At 36.6% G+C, this 16,294-nt stretch overlaps 1 protein-coding gene across 4 annotated transcripts in view; it reads left to right on the plus strand.

The window, feature by feature from the left end:
* Window positions 1-16,294, plus strand: part of LOC133517177 (DNA translocase FtsK-like) — a 59,243-nt gene that overhangs the window by 35,928 nt on the left and 7,021 nt on the right. For all 4 annotated transcript variants that reach the window (XM_061850390.1, XM_061850397.1, XM_061850381.1 and 1 more), the window contains 2 exons: window positions 1,281-1,616; window positions 3,116-3,302. In XM_061850390.1, coding sequence (XP_061706374.1) covers window positions 1,281-1,616; window positions 3,116-3,285 — 506 coding nt within the window. In that variant the 3' untranslated portion in view covers window positions 3,286-3,302. The remainder of the gene's footprint in view (window positions 1-1,280; window positions 1,617-3,115; window positions 3,303-16,294) is intronic.

Consider the following 16,294-nt stretch of genomic DNA (forward strand, 5'->3'; position numbering starts at 1 on the left):
ATGCAAGCATCAACCAGCACTCAAATCGAACCATCACATCAAAAACTATAAAAACAATTTCCCTCTTTAATTATTTTTTAAAAGTTAAAGGCACAAATATTCTGCCATTCAGTTCCATTCAATATTCGCTCATTCAATATATTTGTGCAATATAAGCTGTATTTGCACGCATGAGATCCTTAAAAAAAGTTATATAGTCTTTGATTTTATTAAGCAGTATTCGCACGATCATACACAACGGTCTTACACGACTCTATCCTATAGCTTGAAATGATGCTGACCGGGTCGTTTGCGTTTTTCTTAGTGCATTCATGTTTTTAAAAAGTAGAAAAACAATACAGTAATAATTTCCCGTCCGTTAAAACACGACAATAATGGTTAGAATTTTTTAAATTTGAGTTTGACCATAACGAAGAACTTTCCGTACTATTTTTGCTACAATAAGGTGAACATTTCCGAGCATATTGGAGAAAACGTACATTATTGTCCGCTGCTCGAACTTCTTAAATTTGCTCACTAAGAGCTGACAAAGGAAATATTACATACAGCCAACGACCACTCTCTCTGTAAGCATACTTGCGACTTAAAAAATAAAAAAATAAAATCTATGGTACTATATTTATAAGCGGTTAAACATGGTGCTTGAATAGCTTTTTCAAATGTCAAGTTTAAATAATAAAAAGGTGGCAATTTTTTTTTATTTATAGTCATTCGTTCCGATTGTTATATTTCCAGAAATAAAAATGACATCAAGTGACGAGAGCGATAGAGAAATGGACTGTACTCCGCCTAATTTAAGAGAGGAAGCCAACTTAGCTATGCGTAATATGCTACCGGAAAAACTTATTTACTTTATTACTTAGTAGTTATTTTAATTATAATACTTTATTACATTGTTTGAGAAAAGCACTGTACAATCCTTGGCCGGAACAGGGATTGCAAGACTCGCTTTATCCGTCTACCGCAGTCTCGTCCTGCAATCCCTTACTTCACGGTCTCTGCAGTAATGTACTGTTTCATGACTCCTTCGCATACATTTTAGCGCAGCCGCATATACTGTAAGGGCACAGGGTGTGCGCTATTTGTATGTATGTATTAAGAGTATAAGGTCGTTTTTAACTGCGGTGTGCGCACCACATTAATTTTCGCGAAATAAACGTTTCTGGGGTACAATCGACAGCAGGTTTATTAAAAATATTTAAATCGCACAATAAGAAGAATCGAATGACATCTTCAAAAAAAATCATGCATGGTGCTAATTGCTGCAATTACATATTCAGGTAATATAGCAGAGAGATCACCGTCAGTAGAAGAACGCCCAAGTGAACCGACGCTAAACAACAGAACAAATGGCTATTTAGCAAATGGGCAAAAACCTCACACAAGCACAAGCGAACCTACGAGGTATGGCGCAGCCGCTGGGTACGCTGGGCCCAGCGTGCAGGTTCCGGACTTCGGAGCCCGTGCGCACCAAGCGATGCCCAACTACCCCGTGGCGGGCCCCAGCGGGTATGCAGGCGCCCCTCCGCCCGCGCCGCCGCCTGCCAGCTACATGTACCACCCGGCCGTCCCGCCACCGAACCGGCATTACTACCCTCAGAACCCTGCTGTGTCCGGTGAGTCGGTGTATCTCTGTTTGACGTCACTTATTTTACATTTGGGTAAATCCACGGTGACTCACGTTACTTTGTAGTCACTATTCCTAACAATCTTGTCGTATATTTGAGATCAAGAGCTTTCTACCTTGAAATTTTGATAATAATATCACAGAGTACATTACTGCGAATGAATTGTCGAAGTACTTTTTCTCCAACAAATTATGGAAATTGGAGAAAAGTAGAAAATAACTCTGTGACTCACGTTACAAGAAATGGACACGGAGTTTTTCGCCTTTTGTGTTTATTGATTTCCCTTTGATTATTGAATGAATTTGTTTTAACAAAATAACAACACAATGACATAAATAATCAAGCTTCTTTAATAGTTAACCAAATGAAATCAAAGATATACACTTATTAAAATAAACTATAAAACCTCACGAACTCACGTTACAGCGATTTCGTGAATCACGTTACTTGCGACTACCTAGAATATTTTGATATTTTTTTATCATTTCTAGCAAACAAATAGCATATTTTTTACTTATTATTATTAGAATTAGATAAAATAAATTGTATAAAGGCTATAAATTATATTTTTTTATTCAGCTAGTGGGTTTATGTCATCTTGTTTTTCCATTTCGGTATAATGTATAATTTGGGGTTAATAACCTGGTTTTTCTTTTACACCTTTGTCGAATGCTTGAGATATTTGTGCTTTTTTCAACTTACCACACTGCCAATACATTATATGACACTTTGATATGCCAGTGACGGCAAGCAGTGTTTTTTCTTATACTCTTCATACTTTCCTTCGTCTTTCAGCTTCTGTCTTCTTCTTTTTGCCCTTTCTGCCGCTGATAGAGGCATTGTAGCTCCAAAATACATTAAAATATTTAGTTACTCTCTTTACAGTAGCAATAACGCGATTCACTGTGACTCACGTTACAAGTATCTCAAGTCAAGTATTTCTTTAAAATAACACTTTTGCGGAGAAATAAACCGCGAGAATGACATCATCTAAGCCAAATCATATACTATGTGTTCAATATAAGTTCATTTGTCCAAAGCTTCAGTACAGTAAATGAAAAATATTGTTTTTTGCGTTACTCACGTTACTCAACGACATGCAATTTTCATTCTCCTCTTACATAATTTTCTTTCAACTTATGATAATTGTAATCAAAGTACCGCGTGAATAATTTAATAGACAACAGATAAATAAAGGTTACTTACCTCTTCTTTGCGTAAAAATCAATTAAAGTCGTAATATTTATAATCACTTATTTTACGTTCGTAGTTGATTCCGCAAGCAGCACTTACAATGTCGGAAATTATGACAACCGTTGACTTATTATTGACTTAAGGTTATAAAATTTGTTCTGCTACCCTCATTTGTTTATTCTACATTCAGACACATTCTAAATTCAATAGTTTATTTTTTCGTTGTCATGTCCGAGTTACGCGGAAAGACCCATTTTTATGTATAATATTTTCATAATTTGCGAATGTTGTAGGTACTGGCGGCATGCAGTACAATGGCACAGAGAGAGCGCCCGGCCCGGGCCCGGTCCAAGGGATGCAGCCACCTGCTGTGCCAGGTGCTCTTCGACCGGCGGCAAATGCCCCAAATTACAATTATATGGCTCGGTATCCTCAGCCGCCTTACTTCCCACCTTACCAATAGCCTCTGCAATCCGCAAGGTACGTTAAACGAGCGCAGAACAACGCGAAATCGCTAGCGAATTGCTACTAACTTTCGGGTAACTGATTTGATGATAGTAGTCCGCTTTATCCAAGTTATGTTAAACCTTATCTGTGCAATAAGATTACTTTCAGTTTATTTTTCAGCATTTCTTTTAAGATGTACAGTAATAACCTGTTAACGTTGAACTTCAGTTGATCGTTGGCATTTAATCATTACTCCGGATTTTTTTCTTTCAGAAATATTTGCTAACTGGTTTAGAGGCATATAGATACGTATCATACCGAACAAAAATAAGTTATCAGGACAAAACGTTCTTGTTAAATTCGTGAGCGTCAGGGAACGTTTTAAGGAGAGATACACTGTTCCCAAAAAAAAAGTTTACAGAGGTACATTGAAGGTACAATATAAATACATACTTTGCGTGAAATAATGCAGGATTTCACAGATCCACCCCCTAACCTGACTTCAAGATGGCGGGTGGACCTTGTTTTGAGCCTAGCTCGTTTTAGGGATAGATACTTATACTTATTTCTATTAAAGTTTACAGAGATAAACTGAAGATACAATATAACTGGATTCTTTTAGGGCGGTATAATGCAATATTTCATAACGCATACTTAAATTCAAGTTTCTGACCTTGAAAGCCTACCGACAGGTAAGCATTGTCCAATACTTCAAGTTAACTAAACCCATTTTTTACGGCAATAATCTTAAGGAAAGTTTTAAGCAGACTAAATTTGCATCGAGTCCATATTGGTTTATATAGACCTTATAGGTCTTGAGATATAGCTGCTCAGTCGCTTGCTTTTTTTCGATGCCAGTAGTATTTGATACCAGAGTTTCAGACCTGGTAACCAGAACAGACTTTTAATATTTTGGTAATCGTGGAGCTAGGCCTCTAAAACAGGAAACAGTCATGAAAGAGACAACTGACTAGACTAGTCCCAGATCTTAGACCTTCTACTAGAAAACACGCAACTTTTAAGTAAGTATGTAAATATTCTATATTGCTCCAATAAATTACAACGAACTTCTTAATTAACAATAAAATAAAAAAATAAAGAAAGAGAACAGCAACTTAATAGAGGCAAACAACATTTATATTGTATATACATAAATAAACAGTGTGTAAATCCAATACGGGCACAAAATTAAACCAGATATATAATTTATCTGTGTAATCATTAAATGACCTCTTCATCAACCCATAATTAATTATTGAAAATGTACCGAGCAGCAATTACTGCAAACATTACGAGATTTACGAGACAACATGACATGACATGACATTATGAGATGCCAACAAGCGTTGACAGTTACTGTGAAAAGCTCGTAACTTGGGTGTTGCCGAATTATTTTGTATGGTTAATATTTTTATTCTACATATTTCTAAGCAACATTTATCTCAACATACTTCTTAGGTCCTATGTTAACCACCGTTTAAATATTCCCCCGTATTGGATATTACACCTATTGGTGCCAGCCATAGAGAAAAGTTCTCATACTTCTAGGAATCTGTTGTATGTACAAAGTAAAGTAGAAGACAACATTTCCTACAAAAAAAGGTTATATACATTTATGTCATAAAACGAACTAAATTTGACTTATGAGCTTCCCAAGTTGCACAATTTTTTATTATTATCAATTTGTCATTCACCAGTAGTAGTCTTTATTTTCATCTTTCTTAATGTAAAGCCTGACCAGTAATATATGATATTGCGGAATTTAATTCGAACCAAATTTTTCATTCTTACCTGAACGGTTACCATGATACATGAGAATAACAGCGCCCTCTTGACAATGATCATATATTTCTTGGAGGAGACAAAAAGTGTAGTTTAGCGAGTCTCTTGAAAGAGTTAGGAGACTGAGTGAGGAGAAATGCTGGAAACCAAATTGGAAGTAATCTTACTATACCTACTTCTTAAAGCGAAGTTTAGACTAGCAAGAACTTGTATGCAATTTCCGTTACATTTCCGACTACATACACTGCATTCAAAAGTTTGATCAGGTACCGCAATGTAATAAAAATTGCATGCAAGTTCTTGCTGGTCTAAACCCCGCTTTATGTTATGTAAACCATTTCAAAAGCAAATGATGTGAACCGAGGACCTGTCGTTACTATATTTTTCTGATTACAAAAAAATATATTTATTTTAATTGTATGTTAAAATGAATTGTTGTCTTTAACCGCTTACCCACGTCCACGTTCACCGCTTATGTTAGCGACGCGAATTTTGGTGATTAAAGCTCCATCTAGACGGTTCAAGAACTTTCATAAATTAATTCAGTCGGTCGACCAAATACCGCAATGTAACGAATAAAAATTCAAAATCGCATGGAAGTTCTTGAACTGTCTAAATGGGGCTTTACCTATATCTGAGAAGGAGCATTGTTAATGTCTGATGTGGATTCAGGATCAGAATGTGAGTATTTAAAAGCCCAAGGGTAGGTAAAGCACTCACCCGTACAGTTAAACCTTTTTAGCGTATTTTGTTCATCTATGTGCCTTATGTATCGTATAGTAGTAACAATTTTAATCACATCATTATATTTAAGTATTACAAAGAAGAAATCGTGTAGACAATATTTTTCTTAATTTTTTTTTATTGATTATTTGATACTGCAAATCTTAAGCGACGATGTTTACTTATATTATATTCTTATTAATACCAACCAGCTATGTGGACGTCTTTTCCTGATTAGTTTATGTTTTTTTTGGAGGGTACATTCGTGCACGTTATACATGTAGTACATTTTGATTAGGGTGGTCCACGTTTATATGGAATTTTTAATTTTTTTCTCCACAAGTCTCCCTTTGTTTTATTATGAAGTAGTAATCTATACGCCAAATTATGACTCATTTACCCATAATGTACTGGTCGCTACACATTGCTATAGAATTTGAGATCTCATACAATAAATAAGACACATTCATACAAAAACAAAAAAAAAAGGTTTGTTTTATTTAGAGCCACCCCACACCAGCGTCTAGTCAGCGCTATGGAAAAGGGCGTTGTTGCGCAGTTGCATCAACGTTGCTTCGAGCGGCAGCCATAGAGTTGGCTGAACGCCGACGCTCGGGAGACGCTCGTGTATGGTGACTCTTAGTTGTAATTAAAAATTAAAGCCCCTCAAGTAAGATTTTTTTCTTCGGTCAAGTGTTTTTTTTACATTTAAGTATTGCAGATTTTTTAATTTTGAACGACCTCTAAATTATGTTGATTGTTCTCAAAATTGGTTTTTGTAATTTTTATAAGTTTTTAACTAAAAACTACCTTGTGGAGAGTTTAAGTATAAAAAAATGGACCACCCTAATTTTGATCTTACCCGGATGGGTGGGATTATATCAGCTAAACGTCGAATTAGTTGGTTGGTAATAATAATAACGGGCAAGTAGGAATGAGTTTACTATTCCTAGGCCTACCTCTATTAGTCCGCGCCGCCAGGCGAGGACGAATAGCACCCCTTAGTCTTCCATAAGAGTAAATTATTTTACCAAAAATATACAATGAGTATTTTAATACGACAACCTGATCTCATTTTGGAGTTATAAGCCTAAAATCTTTGTACGAGGTTGTATGCATTTTCGAGGCCATTAATAAATCTAGCATTCCACAGGAATGTCGCTTACGAAATGCCATTATTCTAGAGCCAGACCAAGATAAGCTGGCAGCGATTTTGATAGCCCAGCCTGTGCAAGTGTTAAGTAAACGTCATAATTTCATAGAAGTTTGACGGTTAAAATAACAGTTGCACTGTCGGTCGGGGTTGTCAAAATCACTGCCAGCTTATCTTGGTATGACTCTATAGCAGTGGTGGGCAAACTACGGCCCGCGGGCCAGTTCCGGCCCGCGCAAGGGTTTCATCTGGCCCGCCGCCGATTCTTCGAAATAATTAGTATAGGGCTCGCGACATAACGGTTTCAAAACAAAATGCATTGATTCTGCAGTTGTGGCCCTCCTCAGATTTTTTTTTTATTTTTCTGGCCCCCCATGTAGAATTTTTGCCTACCACTGCTCTATAGTCTTTTTCAAACGCGAAGGGTAGAGTGACATTTGTTTTTTTTCCATTTCATGCCTTTGATATTTCAGACTAATCCTTTTTTTAATAACTTGAATCCCAATAGGGCAAAATACCTTTCTTTGTAGCTTAGAATATCTCATTATAATAGACACAAATCACCAAAATAAGATATGATATAAACATAAAAAGATAAATTTTAATATCGTTCAGTTTCAATGTAAAATGGAACTCAATTGCAATAGTTTGACTCTACTTATCGACCTAATCAGACGCGACTGAAGACACAAGCTTCAGACGGGTCCGATTGTGAAGGTATGTTTACTTAAAAATATAAATCATCACCAATAGAATCGATTATGACCTTGTTAGCTTTAATCGAGAATCGTAAAGAAATCGTTTCTAATTTGTGTCACAATCCTATAATTGCTTTTTGACATGTGTCAGCCTACCCTTCGATTTTGTAAAAGAATATTATACTATAATTTGATCTGGTAGGTAAAATTTCATGACTTGCGGCCGCAACATAGTTCCATTAATATCGCCTGTCACTATGTCACTTTCGCAGTCACATATTTGTTAGAATGTGACAGGCGATAAAAATGCGACTGTGCTACGGGGCCTTTACAAAATTAGCAGTATATTCTTGAGCTTTACGCATTTGATTAAGTTAGTGCCATATACGGCAAAAGTATTTCGTAAGTGACATTCTCGTGGAATGCCACAAATACATCTAGTTGGCTGAATACCCATGTGTGAATACATAATTCATTACATTAAGTAGAAGAAAAGTCTTACCAAAGATAAGATTTTTTAACATTCTCGTAAACGAAAGGCCATTTAATATTGATCTCGATAGACATTACGAATTAAACATAATCCTAATATTTGAATTAATTACTGATATTTTAAGTTAAGTATTATATTATTTTACTGGTATTGTCATTCCATTTTTTTTAAATAAGTATCTGAATGTTACTGTTTACTTGTGAAGACTACAATTGTCAACATTTCATATTTTCTAACCCTCTAATTTTATCGGCTCTCTACATTTTAATTGAAACTAGGAATACGGTGTTGTTGTTTTTTTCACTAGGGCTTGTATTAAAAAAAGTGTACTTATTCTAAAATAGCGTAACTCTAGTTCTACGCTAAGGGACGAAACAATATTTGGTATATTTTGGAGGAGCCATTGATCCATACGGCTTTGTCCATTTTAAAAGTAGTAGCTAAAAGTAGTAGTAATATTAGCTTAGTTATTAAATAAATTTATCTTTGTTTTGAATTTAAATGAATACGTCGTATTTGATTGACAATGTCAAATCCAATATTTACTGCAATTTTTTTCTCGTGACGAATGGCAATGGATTTTCACCTATTGTGCCGTAGAATGAGGAAAATCCCAATTTTTTTATTCTTCAGTATTCTTTGTAATAATTGGTATTAAATTAATGCATTGCATTGTTCAGGATGCCAACTTCGAAAAAGGTAAAATTTCAGGTTTTACAGATATGAAGTTGTCAATTGTTTGCTTTAACATAAATTCTATTGACGTTTAAATATAACGTTTGAGACTGATTTATTATAGCTAATGAATAACGTTACACTACATATGCGCACTACTTAACGCCGCATGCTGCGTACAGCGACACGTTCTGTAGTAATGTCGTCTGCGCGCAGCCCACGGAGTGAATAAAACACCTTGCTACAGATGTAGTGAATAATACTCACGAACGTGTTATGCTATTTCAGTCAGTCCCAGTACATAAAGTACTGAGGTTGACTGAAGTAGCAGGACAAATACCAACGTTTCCGAGAAAATACGATGGGAGAGGATTGTTCATTACATCTGTAATATCATATCGCGGTAATGGAACGTTTATATTTAATCCGTCCCGACTACATATTTGTATAATAGGATTACTAATTAATATGCTATGCGATTTTAGCTATTTGCCATACGTTAAAGCTATGCCACGCAAAATAAAACGTTTTATTTTGACTATTAATGCACTCAGTCTATTGTAGTATGATACGTTAAATTGTTTCACTATAATTCTAATGTACTAAATGGAAACAAATAGTTGCTATATTTTTTAAAACAAAGTTTGGTTGCGTAGCCTTTATTTGGGTCGCACCATATTTATTTATCGACGCGGAAATAGGCTTGAGCCGATTAAGTTGTATAGACGCATTCATACCTGTAAGATTTCCTCGGTCGCGGTCACTTTAAGAGGAAAGGTGCGTGGTCCTCATTTTCCTTCCTGGATATTTATGGAAAATATTTTTACACAATTTGATGTATGTTAGTGCTATGCCCGTTCGTTTGAGGTTTTTCGTTTTTTTTTTTAATTATTATAAAAGTTAGGAGCAGTGCCGGATTAAGACATTTTGATGCCCTAAGCATTTCTAGACCATGGTGCCCCCTCATCAAGAGTACATTGAATTTTCTTGGTAAATTGAGTGACGTTTATTGCCGCATTACTGCTGAGAATAGAATTTTCAATCCAACACATCATTTTATCACGGAAATTGACAGTACTGCAGCAGTAATGTTCCAACAGTATGTAAGGTCAAGTGTTAGCAAATTGAAGATCGTGCTTCGCATAAGGCCGGAGGCGAGCCAACCAATGTCCAAGTGTGAGAAGACATAAAAGGCATAAGCCGTTCTCCGCACAGGGTTTTGCAACCTCTAGAGCTTTCCTGCGAAGCTCATTCATGTGAGAGCAAAGGCAGAGCTTCAGTAGGAGCTTAGCCATTAGGGGACTTAATAGGGTAAGATTTAAAATTACCACTGACCCGATGTTTCAAAAACTGCGTTATCCCCATGGTCTCGGAAAAGACTGGGTAAAGTCGACATCAGTATCTTGACGTTGGAGGTAATTTTAGAACTTAATCAAACGCGATTAAGTCCCGTTTTCTTAAATAATAATGTGTCACAATTAGGCCAATAAAATCAGTTTTTTTCGAATTTGGTCCTAAAATGCGTGTAATCCGAGTTTACTCCATTCCTGGAGGTGTGCATAAATGTTTCCTCTTTTTCAGTTTTTTTGCTTGAAAATCGAAAACGGTACGTCCGACGGAAAATTTGTTCTAATTATGATTAAAACTGATATCTGAGGATCCGAAATGTAATTTAACTATGTTCTTGCAATAAAAAATATTGATTTATTGAAGGTACCCTAATATGTATTCCTAGTCTAAATTGTATAAAAAGGTCGACATTTTTTATTTTTGGTAAAATCATGTTAAAAATCCAAAAACGCGTTCTTACCAGTGTCTAATCCACGAACTGTCCTATGTCCTTCAAAATCAAGTGGTGTCGAAAGGAAAAAAATATCTCCTAAGGATCCCAAAATGTATGCCCCCTGGGATGAAGCAAACTTGGATGACACGCATTTAGAATGAAATGAAAGTATTAAAACATTTTCCAGCTTGCTGGGAATTAATTCCTCAAAACGCTATTTTTGGATTTAATTTGATTGGCCTAAATCGTGAAAGTTTAAATCAGTGTTTTTAAAGGCAAAGTCTAAGGCTGAGCTTTTCATAAGGCTGAACGCGCGGAGCGTTCGATCGGCGCTTACGGATGAGGCATGGATTAGGCCAAAGGTCGAGCTGGAAGAAAGCATTTGAATTTGACCACTGGCGAGGTATGAATGGCTGAACGTCCGGAGCGTCCGATCGCGGTGGGTTATCATACAATACAACTGATGGCGAGGTGTGAGCAAGGCAGAAGGCCCAGCTTCGAGAGAGGACAGCTTAGATTTGGATCCATGTTAAGTGAAAGTAAGGCAGTTTGCACAAAGTAGAAGGCCTAGCGTCGCATAAGACCTAACGCCGAACTGCAAAAGAGTGGCTTGAAATCGAACCTATGTAATCACGGTTCTCCTACTGCTCGGCCTTTGGCTTAAGTGGAAACCGAAACTTAATAAGTTGCTTTTGGTTTTGTGCCTTCGCGGGGCCCTTTATAACAGTTTGACAATTAGGTCGCAGGATCGTGGTTCTGCAGCAACTCGGCCAGGCCGACACATCTGGCGTGCAAGAGAGCAAAATTCGCTACAAAATCGGTAATCTACGTCGAGAAAATCGGTTGGCTCAAGCCCGACGGTAAGATATTTTGGCTATTAGCTTTGAGGGCCTCCGCGAAGGGTTGGTGATGTGCTTACGTGTCCTCACTCTATTACGACCCTTCGTTATTAGATGGGTACTTGCACACGTCAAAGTCGACAAAAAGTTTCGTGTACCTACATAAGTACTACGACTGCGATGCAGCCTGCGCGTTTTTTTCCTACGATTTTGGTGCCCCCCTAGACGTGGTGCCCTAAGCAAGTGCTTATTTTGCTTAATGGTTAATCCGGCACTGGTTAGGAGCAAAAAACAGCTTGTATAATATTGAAAATAATCCGAAAAAAAAATGTAACGGTCGGGCATAGCTATGATTAAAATACATCAAATTGTGTAAAAATATTTTCGATAATGTTAATATCCAGAGGGGAAAATGGGAACAACGTTTGTATGGAAAGGCGGTTTCGGGGCGGCCGTTGCCGTCCACTTTCGCAGTTTTAATGTTGTTGCATGCCTCATCTCTCGTTGCCGATTGAATTGTCCGATTCCGTGTCGATGAATGTATTAATATATGTCCTGTATTTGTTCAAACGAAGAAATGTACCATGTTACCTGATACTTAACCAAGTTTATATATAGGTTAATTAACAAAAGTTCCTTAGACACCTCAAGCGCCTATGAGGCTGTGGTACTAGTTATATAAGTAGTTATGTAAGCATAATATGTTGAAATACAGTATTCCATTTCAATAGGGGGTATTACTACAATGTTCTGCCGCCAGAGTGCAGCACTAGCAAATATTGTAAACCATAGATTAATGTATACATACTATGCCTTAAACAGTTTTACGACAAGTTTTCACTATGACTTTGATGCATCAAGGAGGTTTGTTTACAGAGAGTCTACCACGAAACGCGAAAATCGAAATTTGATTCTCCGCTTCTCTATCGCTCGAATATGCAAGTGATAGAGAGGCAGATAACGAAATTTCGATTCGTGTTTCTTGGTAGGTCTTCAGTTTGTGCTAAGTAGCGCCTTCTACGTAGAGTTTTGCGTAATATTCCCTATTGTAATTGTTTGATCTATTAACTCGTGCCATGCGAATGTACCTGATTTTTATACTTGTAAACTTTATTTTATTGCTATGAAAAATTAAACTTATACGTATAACAAACGTGAGTAGTTTGTGTATGCTTGTCCCATCCATATCCTAAACCGTCTTTCTCCTGAACAATGATTATTGGAAAACGGATGTTGGTTTAGCCGATATAACGAGTGACGGCACCGAACGTAAGCTACTTTATAAATAATATATGTTTCATATTTATAACGACATAATTATTATCACTTAACGGCAAGTAAAATTTAAAAATAATGTCTACAACAATAAATGGTACAAAAAAATTTAAAAAATGAATCATTATAACTTATAGCCAAAATCACTTTCACAATCTTATCTAGCTCTACATTTTGATCATACACTGATGTCAGAAAGAAGGGCGGCATGTAGTGCAACCCTATGAGGTATAGAAAATTACGGCCCAAAGAATATAGAACCCCTGGATTACACAGGCATTAGTAATTAACTTAAAAGGCCCGTCACAATAGATCACTGCTTGGTCTACGTGGCACTCAAAGGCCCGCAACACCCCATAATAAATAAAATAGGCAGATTAACCAAAGGAGTCACAATTTTCGTAGACATGTCACGATTCTCTTCACGATTTTCGTAGACATTCATCTAAATACCTAAAACTGGTATGAAAGTGTTCCTTGTTGTCTCCAGAATACGAATTGCCTGATTTTTAGTTTATGGAGCGGGGAGGTAGCGGCCGACTATCATTGATATTTGTTCAATATTGAGTCCTATATGACCGATCAGTTAGTGTGAGGTGTTGTTTGAAAGAATATAAAATGTATTATGTTTGTTTTTTAACCTTTTGGCCGCCGGACCCTGTCCGCCAAGACGCTCACTCACACGCCAGAGCAAATTTTAAGTAAACAACTAATAAAAAGTTTAGGGATTGCAAATAGTGATATCGATATTTATAATTAATGGTGGAATTCTTCTCAATTTGGCTTATTTATTTCCAAACTTTGATTTCTCTCAAAAATTCTAAACTAAACAGATTTACTATACAAGCAAATGTTGAAAATAAAGGACTTTATCATGAAAAACAACCGCTAAACATAATCGATTCATGTAGTAATATCCCCGCACTAGTCTGTACGAGTAGTCTTTTATACATGCCAACGGCGCGTATGGCTCGTCTTTAGTTCAGACTGACAAATACTGTTTACGCGCGAGCTAAGTAATAATAGCGTCTGGGTCAACGGCATAAGCGCTTGTCGGTACGTAAACTTTATAAACGTAAGATTAGAGACGCGCATCGTGTGTCGATAAATTTACATACTTACCGGAGAATAAATAAGGAAGGAAAAGGGTGGGGATCGGAAATGTTCGGGATTTCAGGACTAATAGCCGACTTGTTTTTTTACTATAAATTATCTTACCAGTGTTCTGTATTACACCTATGATAAATTTTGGCCAATTTTCTTATATACACAATTACACATATATATATACACCACGCTGGTTTTGGTTACCATTAAATTCAACAGGACGTTAGGTTCATTAACAGAAGCTAACTGGTAGATCGCTTTTTGAGCCCCACTACACTAATATATCAAAATAAACATGAATAACAATAATATATGAAAATAAAATGATGAGAAAACGCAAAAGTGAAAATTACTCAGTTCTTAAAATCATTATCACTGTCAAGTCACGATAGTCTTAAGCGCCATATACGCTATTTGAAATTAAGCCCTTTAGGGCAATTTCCGCATTTTACATAATTTCCAAAAAACTGGATCGACAAAAAAATTGGTTCATCATAGAATCTGGTTACAAAATTTCACGAGAATCGGTTGAAAATTGCGACCTGTAGAGGAGAACATCCGGACATACAAAAAGCAAATCGAGTTAAAATGTAGACCTCCGCTGTCGCTGCGGTCAATAATTTATTCGGCAAATAAACCGAAATGGTCGATTTACTTGTCTGACTCATTTACTGAAGAAGCTGCCTAAACTTTATCTATAACTATGCCTCTCTTTCTCGACATATACCTAGTTACTACGAGTAGTTACCAACAATGACAATAATAGGCGATTAAATGTTTGCACGATTAAATAAAACCAGATTCGTTAAATCATATTTATTTAAAATAAAAACCGGCCAAGAGCATGTCGGGCCACGCTCAGTGTAGGGTTCCGTAGTTACTCTTCCGTCACAATAAGCTAAACTGGAGCTTAAAGTATAGTAAATTGTTAACCAAGGGATGAAACGGTACCTTTCACCCGAGTTAAACAAATAGGGAAATTTGCATAATCAGTACCTAATTAAAGTAAGTCTTTTTACTATGAAGGGAAAACTTTTTGCGATAACTCAAAAACAGCTAAACTGATCATGTCCGCTATAGTTTTCATTTAATGTCTTTCTTAAGCTCTACTTCCACGATTTTTTTCATATTTTTTGGACCTGTAGTTCAAAAGTTAGAGGGGGGGGGGACACATTTTTTTTTTCTTTCGGAGCGATTATCTCCGAATATATTCACTTTATCAAAAAATGTTTCGTGAAAACCCCTATTAGTTTTGAAAGACCTTTCCAACGATACCCCACACTCTAGGGTTGAAGCGAAAAAAAAAATTCACCCCCACTTTACGTGTAGGTACCCTAAAAAAAATATTTTTTTAGATTTTATTGTACGACTTTGTCGGCTTTATTGATTTATATATCCATGCCAAATTTCAGCTTTCTAGCACTAACGACCACGGAGCAAAGCCTCGGACAGACAGACAGACAGACAGACAGACAGACGGACATGGTGAAATTATAAGGGTTCCGTTTTATGCCATTTGGCTACGGAACCCTAAAAATTGCACATCGATTGAACTTTCCCATCCCTAGCTGTCTTTTATACATGCCTACGGCGACAGTGACACCGAAAAACGTAGAAATTATAAGCATATTTTTTAAATCCTTTACAGGCGCGGATACAAGATTTGGCTTAGGGGGGGGCCATTTTGAGAAAATCATATATTTTTGCACAGAAAATAAGGTAAAAAAAAATGTTACTCAATTTAGTAATGTGAGAGCCAGGGTTTTAGGGGGGGGCCATTGCCCCTATGGCCCCCCCTTGTATCCGCGCCTGATCCTTTATTATGTAACAATGGATTCATATAGCTGCCTAAAAAGTAAATGTATGCAAAAACAAAGGGTCAACAAGTTGACATGAGTACAAAAGAGTTTCCAATCTCTATTTTTTTACCATTTAGTAAGCGGTTGAAACTTTGTCTTGTAGACAAGACGACGGCGCGAGTGAATCGTACTGTCGTTGTCTTGTATACCGGACAACGGCGGCCAAAGGGTTAATCAGGGTCAGGTAAAATAAGACTAAATACCTATGGCAATTTGGCGGCAAAATATGTACATTCATGAATCTTCGTTTTTAGGGTTCCGTAGCCAAATGGCAAAAAACGGAACCCTTATAGATTCGTCATGTCCGTCTGTCTGTCCGATTATGTCACAGCCACTTTTTTCCGAAACTATAAGAGCTACTGTTCAAACTTGATAAGTAGATGTATTATATGAACCGCATTAAGATGTTTACACAAAAATAGAAAAAAAAAACAATAAATTTTGGGGGTTCCCCATACTTAGAACTGACACTCAAAAAAACTTTTTTCATCAAACCCATACGTGTGGGGTATCTATGGATAGGTCTTTAAAATGATATTGAGGTTTCTAAAATCATTTTTTTCTAAACTGAATAGTTTGCGCGAGAGACACTTCCAAAGTGGAAAAATGTGTCCCCCCCCCCCGTACCTTCTAAAATA

The sequence above is a fragment of the Cydia pomonella genome, chromosome 1 (genome assembly GCF_033807575.1).
Source record: "Cydia pomonella isolate Wapato2018A chromosome 1, ilCydPomo1, whole genome shotgun sequence".
Classification (NCBI taxonomy): domain Eukaryota; kingdom Metazoa; phylum Arthropoda; class Insecta; order Lepidoptera; family Tortricidae; genus Cydia; species Cydia pomonella.